General features: G+C 43.2%; 1 protein-coding gene across 8 annotated transcripts in view; it reads left to right on the plus strand.

Moving 5' to 3' along the window:
- usp6nl (USP6 N-terminal like) overlaps positions 1-12,096 on the plus strand; it is a 235,239-nt gene that overhangs the window by 135,474 nt on the left and 87,669 nt on the right. For all 8 annotated transcript variants that reach the window (XM_072562952.1, XM_072562957.1, XM_072562956.1 and 5 more), the window contains one exon: positions 8,462-8,571. In XM_072562952.1, coding sequence (XP_072419053.1) covers positions 8,462-8,571 — 110 coding nt within the window. The remainder of the gene's footprint in view (positions 1-8,461; positions 8,572-12,096) is intronic.

Here is a 12,096-nt window from a genome sequence, read left to right on the forward strand (position 1 = left end):
AGGCTAACATTCTATTTTTCTTCTCGACTACCTGTTGATCTTGGATGCTGTCTTTTTGTGATTTATTCAGAAGGGCCCCCAGACTCCTCTGTGCTGCAGTTTTGGGTAGTGTTTTCGTTCTTAATATTCAGCTGCTCTGTTTTTCCAGCCAAAGTGCACTCATCACATTTTCCCACATTATATCCCATCTGCCAAGTTTTTCTCCACTCTCAGAACATGCCCATATCCTTCTGTTGACTAATTTTGTCACCTCACTACTTGCTTTCCCAACTATTGTTGTATTGTCTAGCAATAGTACATTCACTTCCCTCATCCAAGTCATAATATATTTTGTAAACAGTATTAAATAAAAAATAATTGTGACCGCAGCACTGAATATTGTAGCAGCTAGTTGCAATGTTGCCATCCTGAAAATGCCCTCATTATCTCAACTCTTATGTTTTTGTTAGCTAACATTCGATACAAGTAGACTGATATGTAAGACCGTAAGACATAGGAGTGAAAGTATGGCCATTCAGTGCATCGAGTCCACTCCGCCATTCAATCATGGCTAATGGACATTTCCCGCATTTACCCGCACTCACCCGCACTCTCCCCGTATCCCTTAATTCCTTGCGAGATCAAGAATTTATTAATCTCTGCCTTGAAGACATTTAACATCCCGGCCTCCACTGCGCTCCATGGCAATGAATTCCGCAAGCTCACTATTCTCTGGCTGAAGAAATGTCTCTTCATTTCAGTTTTTAATTGACCCCCACCCTCTAAGTGTGCCAATATGTCCTAGTATCCCCGTCTAACGGAAACAAATTTCCAGCATCCACCCTTTGTAAGCCATGCATTATTTTGTACATTTCTGTTAGATCTCCCCTCAACTTTCTATACTCTAATGAATACAATCTCAGGATCCTCAGCCATTCATCGCATGTTAGGTCTACCATTCCAGGGATTATCTGTGTGAATCTCCGCTGGACACGCTCCAGTGACAGTATGTCCTTCCTGAGGTCTGGGATTGATTTGGATACAGTATTCTGAATGGGGCCAAACTAGTGCTTCATAAGTCTCAGTAGCACATCGTTGCTTTTACATTCCAACCCTCTTGAGATAAATGAGAACATTACATTTGCTTTCTTAATCACGGACTCAACCTGCAAGTCAACCTTTAGAGAATCCTGTATTAACACTCCCAGATTCCTTTGTACTTTGGCTTTATGAATTTTCTCACCATTTAGAAAATAGTCCATGCCTGCCTCTATTCATTTTTTTTCCAAAGTGCTAGACCTTGCATTTGCTCACGTCGAATTTTATCAACCATTTCTTGGACCACTCTCCTAAATTGTCTAAATCTTTGTGCAGCCTCTCCATCTTCTCAGAATTACCTGCCTGTCGACCTAACTTCATATCATCGGCGAACTTCACCAGAATGCCCCCAGTCCCTTCATCCAATCATTAATATGTAAACTGAACAGCTGTGGCCCCAACACTGAGCATTGTGGGACACCACTTGTCACTAGCTGCCATTCCGAAAAAGAGCATTTTATCCCAACACTCTGCCTTCTGTCAGACAGCCAATCCTCAATCCATGCCAGTTGCTCACCTCGAACACTATGGGCCCTCACCTTACTCAGCAGCCTCCCATGAGGCACCTTATCAAAGGTCTTTTGGAAGTCTAGGTAGATAACATACGTTGGGTTTCCCTGGTCTAGCCTACTTGTTAACTCTTCAAAGAACTCTAACAGGCTTGTCAGGCATGACCTCTCCTTACTAAATCCATGCTAACTTGTTCTAATCTGACCCTGCACTTCCAAGATTTTAGAAATCTCATCCCTAACGATGGATTCTAGAATTTTACCTACAACTGAGGTTATGCTAATCGGCCTATAATTTTCCATCTTTTGTCTTGATCCTTTCTTGAACAAGGGAGTTACAACAGCGATTTTCTAATCATCTGGGACCTTCCCTGACTCCAGTGATTTTTGAAAGATTACAACCAATGCCTCGGCTATTTCTTCAGCCACCTCCCTCAGAACTCTAGGATGTAGCCCATCCAGGCTGGGAGATTTACCAATTTTTAGACCTTTTAGCTTTTCTAGCACTTTCTTTTGTAATGGCTACCATACTCAATTCTGCCCCTTAACTCACCTTAATTGTAGGGATATTACTTGTGTCTTTCACTGTGAAGGCAAATTGAGACACTGAGACAAAGTATTTATTAAGTTATTCAGCTATTTCCTTATTTCCCATCACGAGCCTTCCTGCATCAATTTGAAGCGGCCCAATTTCTACTTTGCCTCTCATTTGTTTCTTATATAACTTCTACTGTCATTTCTAATATTACTGGCTAGCTTACCTTCGTTTTTGATTCTCTCCTTCCTTATTTCTCTCTTTAATATCCTCCGTTTGCTTCTGTAGTCTTCCCAATCTTCTTATTTTCCAGTGCTCTTGGCCACTTTATAGGCATACTCTTTTTCTGTGATACATTGCCTGACTTGCTTTGTCAGTCATGGTTGTCTAATCCTGAGCCACTCCCCTGCAACCCTGGATAATCTTTCTTGTCTTTGGGACGAACCTCTGTACTGTATCCTTAATTACACCCAGAAACTCCTGCCATTGTTGTTGTACCATCTTTCCCACTAGGCTCTGCTTTCAGTTGATTTTCGTCAGTTCCTCTCTCATGCCCCTGTAATTACCTTTATTTAACAGGGACACCATTACATCCAGTTTTGCCTTCTCTTTTTCAAACTGCGGACTGAACTTTACCATATTATGATTGCTCCCTCCTATGTGTTCCCTTAGTTTAAGATCTAAGTCTGGCTCATTACATAGTGCTACCTTATCAAATGCCTTTTGAATATATTACAGTTACCCCTAGTTGCCCTTTATCCATCCTGCCTGTCACCTCTGATAAAATTGTCAGGCATAATTCCCGCTTCATGGAGTCATACTGGCTCTGCCTGATTATATTATTTCTAAAGGCTGTGCTATTCCATCCTTTATAATAAACTCTAGTATTTTTCCCAAGGACATATATTAAGTTCACTGGCTTGTAGCTACCTGTGCCTTTTTTTTTAAAAGCATTCCTTTTTGAAAAGCTGTGTGATATATTGGCAAATTTCAAGGACTTTTCTCAAATCTCAAGATTCTTGGAAGACTACCACCAATGCATTCACTCTCTCTGCAGTTAATTCTTTTAAAATCCGAGGATACATTCCATCAGGTCCAGGGAACATATTGGTCTTTCATTCCATTACTTTACTTCTAGCAATAGTTATTGTAAACATCTGCTCTGCACAGCCCCAATTAAAAATAGACAGTTCTTTTGGTCAATATTGTGATTGGTGACAATAGAAAGATATGTCTGCAGTATGTTTTCTTGTAAATCTCTAGTGAAAGGAGATGTTGAACATTAGCTATTTGCAGTCTTTGAATATTAGCTATTTGCAGGAAGCTTCTCTCCCTTTGTTACAGGAAGTGTAGATGAGTTCGGAAGATTAGTGACTAGATCAGCTGAACAAATCCCTATCTTAATTAATAAATACAAATTGCTGGCAAAACTGTGGGGAAAAGCTTTCTCCCCACAGACCCTGCCAGGCCCAATGACTTTCTCCAATTTCTGTTTTTGTTTCAGACTCCAGTGTCTGCAGTGCTTTGTTTTATTATTCCCTATCTTAATTGTTTAGTTAATTAACCAAAACTCTTTTATTTTATATGGCTTCAATTAAAAATGACAGATTACAGTAATAATGTCTTATTTTAAGTGTACCACAGGTATGTAGAAGCTGTTGCTTAAGTACAACGAGTTGTGAGGAGTGATAAAACAGTATCATTAGTTTTGGCTCCTAAACTTTGAACTTTGGACTAAAATTATTTTTCAAGGTATTCTGAATATTTTTAGTTTTGAAATTTTTATAAAGCTTGTGAGCTAGGAACAGTTATCACCACTCGTATTCAACTACTTAATTGCACTGAATGAGGTGAAGATTTTCATGACAAAATGTTGAGCATGCAGTTCTGTCTTAAAAATTGTAATATTTTTAATTTGTTCCGCTCTTTTACAGTTTTGATGTAATTAGTCAGCATTTATAATTTCTGCAGTGACAGGCAATGTAATGGCAGTCTATGTTGGAATGTTGCATTGTGCCTAATGTTCACTTGATATTTCATACTTATTTTTTTACAATTCAGCGAAGTACAATCAAGTGTTCAGAATTTTGTGTTAAACTGCATAATTTATTTTCAAGCGAATCTATTACAGTGCCATCTAGTAGCAAGAGTGCAGTACTACACGAACAACAAATGCTGTGCAATAAGAAAACTTTTGTCCATCTGGACCACAAGTTCCTGGTTTTAGATTAAATTAGATTCCCTACAGTGTGGAAACAGGCCCTTCAGACCAACGAGTCCACACTGACCCTCTGAAGAGTAACCCACCCAGACCCATTTCCCTCTGACTAATCTACCTAACAATATGGGCAATGTAGCATAGTCAATTCACCTAACCTTCACATCTTTGTACTGTGGGAGGAAACTGAAGCTCCTGGAGGAAACCCACACAGACACGGGGAGAATGTGCAAACTCCACACAGACAGTCGCCTGAGGCTTGAATCAAACCTGGGTCCCTGGCACTGTGAGGCAGCAGTACTAACCACTGAGCCAATATGCTGCCCCTTTGAAGAAGAAACATTATTGATCACTGAAATAAAATCCCAAATAAAAGCAAAATCCTCATGCTGGAAATCTGAAACTAAGCACAGAAAATTCTGAAGAAATCTCACCTGAGCTGAAAATGTATTGCTGGAAAAGCGCAGCAGGTCAGGCAGCATCCAAGGAACAGGAGAATTGACGTTTCAGGCATCAGCCCTTCTTCCTTGAAGAAATCTCACACCCTACTCCTTGCAAGAATTACATTGAACTCTCCCAGTTTTTCCATGTACGTTACATCTGTCCTGATAATTCAACCTTACTCCCTAGTGTTGCTGACTTGACCTCCTTTTCCCTCAAATGAAGATTTCCCCCCATTGTGGTTGATGTGGTCCTCAGCTATATCCAACCCATTTCCTGTACTTCTGCCTTTGCCCCTTTTTCTCCCTCCGAACAATGATAGGGTTCCCTTGTCCTCACTTTCCACAGCATTGTTCTCCACATTCAAAAGAAGCTTCCTCAACCTTTTCTGCCACATCCAGCAGGCTGCCACCACCAAACACATCTTCACCTCCCCACAGCTATCAGTATTCCACAAGAACCAATGCCTCTGTGACACTCTAGTCAATTCTTCCACTACTCCAAACAGTTCCTTACTCCCCTATGGCACTTTTCCATGCAATCATAAAGTTGGAACACTTTTACATCTTCCCTCCTCACTGTCCAAGGCACCTACCAAGTGAAGCAGTATTTTGCTTGTTTGTTCAATTTAGTCTGCTGTATTTGCAGTTCACAATGTAGTCTCCGGCCTGAAATATCGATTTTCCTGCTCCTCGGATGCTGCCTGACTTGTTGTGCTTTTCCAGCAACATATGCTCAACTCTGATCTCAAGCATCTGCAGACCTCACTGTCTCCTTTTACATTGGCAACACTAAATGCAGAGTGGGTGACCACTTTGCAAAGCATCTCCGTACATTCCATAAGAATGACCCCTGACCTTCCAATTGCCATTTTCAGTAAACCACTTTGCTCTCATGCTAACATTCTGTCCTGAACCTGCTGCAATTTTCCTACAAAGTATAAAACAAATTTGAGGAACGATGCCTACTTTTCCATTAGGTACTTTGCACCCTGGAGGACTTGATGTTGAATTCCACAACCTCAAAGTTTGACCATTTGATGTCTGTTCTCTGTCTTGTGGGGTGGCATGGCAGTTCAGTGATTAGTTTTGTTGCCTCACAACACCAAGGACCTGGGTTTAGTTCCAGCCTTGGATGACTGCTTGCAGTTTGCATCTTCGACCTGTGTCTGCAGAATAATAAGAATGTGCAGGCTAGATGGAATAGCCATGAATAATGTAGATTTATGGGGATATGGTGGGGAATTTTGGTCTGTATGGGATGCTCTTTGGAGAATAGGTGCGGACTCAATATCTGTGACACCCTGGTCCGCTTTTCCACTGCTCCAAACAGGTCCTCACTTCCCCATGATACTTTCCCATGCAATCACTGTATGGCTTCTAGGAATCGCCCTCGCCCTCGTCCTCCTCCTCGCCCTCCCCCTCGTCCTCCTCCCCCTCGTCCTCCTCCCCCTCGTCCTCCTCCCCCTCGTCGTCCTCCTCCTCCTCCCCCTCGTCCTCCTCCCCCTCGTCCTCCTCCCCCTCGTCCTCCTCCCCCTCGTCCTCCTCCCCCTCGCCCTCCTCCCCCTCGCCCTCCTCCCCCTCGCCCTCCTCCCCCTCGCCCTCCTCCCCCTCGCCCTCCTCCCCCTCGCCCTCCTCCCCCTCGCCCTCCTCCCCCTCGCCCTCCTCCCCCTCGCCCTCCTCCCCCTCGCCCTCCTCCCCCTCGCCCTCCTCCCCCTCGCCCTCCTCCCCCTCGCCCTCCTCCCCCTCGCCCTCCTCCCCCTCGCCCTCCTCCCCCTCGCCCTCGTCCTCCTCCTCACCTTCCTCCTCCTTCTCCTCCTCACCACCACCCCCCTCACTCTCCTCCTCCTCCTCCTCCTCCTCCTCCTCCTCCTCCTCCTCCTCCTCCTCCTCCTCCTCCTCCTCCTCCTCACCACCACCCCCCTCACTCTCCTCCTCCTCCTCCTCCTCCTCCTCCTCCTCCTCCTCCTCCTCCTCCTCCTCCTCCTCCTCCTCCCCCTCTCCTCCTCACCCCCCCCCTCCTCCTCACCCCCCCTCCTCCTCACCCCCCTCCTCCTCCTCACCCTTCCCCCCCCTTCCTCACTCTCCCCCCCCCACCCTCCTCACCCTCCTCCTCCTCACCCTCCCCCCCCCACCCTCCTCACCCTCCTCCTCCTCACCCTCCTCCTCCTCACCCTCCTCCTCCTCACCTCCTCCTCCTCACCCTCCCCTTCCTCACCCTCCCCTTCCTCACCCTCCCCTTCCTCACTCTCCCCTTCCTCACTCTCCCCATCCTCCTCTTCCTCCTCCTCACCCTCCCCCTCCTCCTCACCCCCTCCTCCTCCTACTCGTCACCCTCCTCACCACCCTCTTCCTCCTCACCCTCACCCTCCTCACCACCCTCCTCACTCTCCCCATCCTCACCCTCCTCCTCCTCCTCCTCCTCCTCCTCCTCCTCCTCACCCCCTCCTACTCGTCACCCTCCTCCTCACCACCCTCCTCCTCCACCACCATCTTCCTCCTCACCCTCTTCCTCCTCACCCTCCCCCCTCCTTCTCCTCCTCACCCCCCCTCCTCCTCGCCCTCGTCCTCCTCGCCCCTCGCCTTCCTCCTCCTCCTCCTCCTCCTCCCCACCCCCCCCTCCTCCTCCTCCCCACCCCCCCCCTCCTCCTCCTCATCACCCTCCTCCTCACCCTGCCCCCCAAAGCCATCATTTACTTTGCTATCATTTGGGATGACTCACTTATTCCCTCTCTCAGCTTAATTTACACTCACTTTACATTTCTGTTTTTTCACTGCTATTAACAACCTTGCTGTATCTCTTGCTCCTCCTCTGCCCCTGTGTATGTATCCGAAGAAATCATTCTGGACTCAAAAATGTAGCTTTGTTTCTCTCACCACAGATGCTGCCAGATCTACTGAATTTCTCCAGCACTTACTGTTTGTTTTTGAAATAACATCGTTTGATTACAAGTTAATCGAGTACTTTATAAACTGTGCAGTCACTCAACAGTCAAGTAAACAACATGTTGTTTTGGTGAATTAAAATGGGCTATGAATGCCATATTTGATCAATGATCTGTTTAGCACCCCTCAATCAGGAGTGCATTTCTAAGCTTGTACTGTTTGTTTTTGATATCCTGTACTGGGGAAAACAACTGGTATTCCTGCTTCTGGTTTCTGTGCATTGACCTTTACTGGTAAGTCCTGTTTGGGTGTTGACTGAAGACCAATTTTGGTTACATCTACTTTCTTTACTCTTTCTTCTGTTTCCCTTCTCTCAACACCCCCCGCCCAAACCACCACCAAAACCTCCACTGATTGCCAGCAATTGAAAGCTCACAGCTGAAGTGAGGGATGATGGATGCTTGTGTAATGTAAAATGAATCTATACTCATTATATACATTGGTAAAAGGCCACCAATGGGAAAGGATAAAAATTGCAATGTAGTTTGTTATACTTCTTAAGAAACTATGAATACTTTTAAAATGAATAAATAGACCTAAACTAAAGGTGAGGATTGTACAACATGTGATTTTTAACTTGGATTTAAAACGTTTTGGTGGTGATGAACAAAATATGATTCGGAATAATTTGTAGAATTTGATTGAGTACTTCAGCATTATGTTTTGTTATCAACAGAAACTGTCACTGACAAAACTAAATTTCTTGTTCTCTTCTGTCTTGCATTTAAAAATTCAGAAACTGAAAAGCAGAGCTCGAACAGTATCTCCAGACATCAGGCAGATTGATCTGGATGTGAATCGTACATACAGGGACCATATCATGTTCAGGGAAAGATATGGAGTGAAGTAAGGACAGTTTTTGTATTAATTCCTGAATGTTTCTATGTTCTATTTGCATGAGTAACCTTTTTGTAGTTTTTGTTTCACCTACAAAGTTTTCCCATGCAAACCTCCTCCTTTTCATGTTTCCATCAAATAGTTGCAAAGGTATACAGAAGATATAGTGATTGGCTAATTCTGCTTTACCCCTCCCTTTCTGAAACTTGACTAACTGATTGTTATGCAGATCTTCACAACAGTATGGCCTGATGCAAAGGAAAATTCATGTTCACAGTTTATCTTGTTACCATAAACGATGGTGTCTTCAAATTCTAATGAGCTGCCTGCCATTTTGATTTCTTTAAAAAAATCAAATGGTTACATTGAAACATTATTAGCTTAATCTCATTTTAACTAGTCACACCCATGTTTGATTTTGTGTGTTACAAATATTTCTGTTTGTAGAGTAATTACTCATGGATTCGTAGGGTGTAGTGGGAATCGGGGTAGGTAAAGGAGTTTTTACAAGGATGATGAATTGACATTAACATTTGCATTTGGGAACCCTGCAATATAATTGCTACAACTATGCTTAATTTAGTTCAATCTCCTTGTTGGGTTCATTTCTTGTAAGATTATATTTGTAATGTTGTCAGCAATCAGAAAGCAAGATACATAACTGGTTTGATGATGATTCTATGTTATGGTGTTTATTTTAATGCATGATTAAATCTTTTTAAATGTTGTGGATGTGATGCTTGGCTGAAGGTTGCACCTGTAAGAATTAATATGTAAGCAATTAGGATTGCATTCTCACAACTGAACGCTTTGTATTTTGCTTTTTATGTTGTATTGACTGTACAGGTGTACACAGCACACATTAGCAGTCATCTTAAATATTGAAATTAAATATTTTTATGCTGTGCATGTCTTTACTCTCTGCTGAAAAATATCCTTCACTTTGTTTGAAATATTGGTGATAAAATCTTCATTTGTATTATTTATTCCTGGTACTGAAAAGGTGTCTGTAAGCTTGATATAATTGGGTGAATTTTTTTTAAACTTTCATTGCAATAGGCAGAGGCAATTTCTAAAGGTTGATAAAAACCCATTGATTTAAAGTTCTGATTTTTATTTGAGGAACTTCCCATCTGCTGATTTTATATCAAAGTATGGCATACAAAATACCGGAAGAACTGCTTTAATAATGCAATTTCAACACCGAGCTCGAGAGAAGCAAAATATTTTTCTCTGCCTTGTTCCTGCATGCCCTGACTGTTTGACTTGCCCCCTTTCCCAATGATGCCAGACTTAGACTGATCTCTTTTCTCCCTGTTTCTCCACCCCCCACCTTCCCAAACACAGTCTGGATGTGACCATAAAAGGTTTAGTTAGTAGTTTTGTAGGTGACTCCAAAATTGGAGATGTAATGGATAGTGAAGAAGGTTACTTCAGAGTAAAGTGGGATCTTGATCAGATGGGTCAATGTGTTGAGGAGTGGCAGATGGAGTTTAAGTTAGACAAATGTGAGGTGCTGCATTTTGGAAAGGCAAATTAGGGCAGGACCTATACATTTAATGGTAAGGTCCTGGGTAGTGTTGCTGAACAAAGAGATCTTGAACTTAATGAGTTTTGAGAAGATTTGTAGCTCAAGTTGAGATTCTGGATTTAAGTTTGCTCTCTGAGCTGGAAGGTTTGTTTTCAGACATTTCATCACTATGCTAGGTAACATCATCAGTGAGCCTCTGGTGAAGCACTGGTGTCACCACCTGCTTTCTATTTTTATGTTTAGGTTTCCTTGATTTGGTGGTGTCATTTCCTGTTCTTTTTCTCAGAGGTGGTAAGTAGGGTCCAAGTCGATGTATTTGTTAATAGTCAAAAACCACATTGACTTGGCTCACTGATGATGATGATGCCTAATATGGTGACGAAATGTCTGAAAATGAGCCTTCCTGCTCAGCGAGCAAGCTTACATCCAGACTTTGTATGTACTGTATGTTCTTAGTTCTTTGAAAATGGAGTCACAGGTGGATAGGATAGTGAAGATGAGATTTGGTAAGCTTGTCTATATTGGTCAGTGCATTGAATCTAGAAGATGGGAGGTCATGTTGCAGCTGTACAGAGCATCGATTAGGGCATGATTGGATTACTATATGCAATTCTGGTCTCCCTGCTATAGGAAGAATGGTGTGAAACTCGAAAGGGTTCAGAAAAGATTACAAGGATGTTGCCAGGGTTTGGGAGGGTTTGAGGCTGAATAGGCTGGGGCTGTTTTCCCTGGACCATTGAAGGCTGAGGGCTGACTTTATATAGGTTTATAAAATCATGAGGGGCATGAAAATGCTGAATAGATAAGGTCTTTTCACTGGGGTTGGGGTAATCCAAAATTAGAGGGCATGGGTTTAAGGGGAGAGGAGAAAGATTTAAAAGGGACCTAAGGGACAACTTTTTTCACAGAGGGTGGTGCGTATCTGCAACGGGCTGCCATAGGAAGTGGCGGAGGCTAGTACAGTTACAACATTTAAAAGACATCTGCGTGGATACATGAATAGGGAAGGTTTAGAGGGATATAGGCCTAATGCTGGCAAATGGGACTAGATTAATTTAGGATATCTGGTCAGCATAGATGCATTGGACCAAAGGGTGTGTTTCTGTGCTGTACAGCTCTGTGACTCTATTGAGTTACTGCTTAATATGTTTTTCTTCACTCCACATTGTGTCCCTGCAACTTTTGAGTGGTGTTTGCGAGATTACTTAATACATCAGTCACAGTCAAACATGAGGTTTACCAATGAGAATGTGATACTTAATGCCATTTATTCCACGGGTTCCCAAACTATGGGTCACAACTCCTGGTGGGACAATAGGATGTATGATTGGTGTTGCCAGTTCTTGGCAGCAGTGGCGACATGGAACCAAATTTGACAGCCCTTGAGGTGATTTAAACGTACACTCTTTCTTTGCCTGTGGGTCAGACTTCATCTAGTGAACATGAGGTCAAAATCAGTGATATTGACAGAGCCTGCAAGCTGGTTGGTGCCTTTGATTTTTATACATGTAATCCTGTTCGTTCAACCCCCAAAGTTTGCAACAACTTCTCCTTATACCCTTCTCCCAGCTTTCTCTGGAGTGGTGCCAAATATGAAGCAGCAAAATGGGGTCGCAACAAAAAAACATTTGGGCAGCTGTGCCTTGTGCTGTGTGTAAGCGAGAGTTTTATGGTACGTGATGTGAAGAAGAATGCCCTGTTTGGAGATGGAGGTAGGGTGGGGGAAGAGAAGAGGAGAAGATTTGCAATTCCCCTTCCAAACATCTCCAGCAGTCCTGAGGAACACATCTGCAAATAATTTGGCAACTAGTTGAGCAAGCTCTGCCTGACCCCTCATAAATTCATTGACCTTTATATTGAGTGGCAAATCAGTCATAATAGGCATATATTATGCTAGATCTTAGATTGTTCGGCATTTCCTTTTGAAATAGCTTGTTAACATTCTGATTTTTTAAAAAAACTAAATTCATTTTCAGTCAGAATTTGCAGCAAAATGCAATGGG

Source organism: Chiloscyllium punctatum, chromosome 44 (assembly GCF_047496795.1).
Source record: "Chiloscyllium punctatum isolate Juve2018m chromosome 44, sChiPun1.3, whole genome shotgun sequence".
Taxonomy (NCBI): Eukaryota; Metazoa; Chordata; class Chondrichthyes; order Orectolobiformes; family Hemiscylliidae; genus Chiloscyllium; species Chiloscyllium punctatum.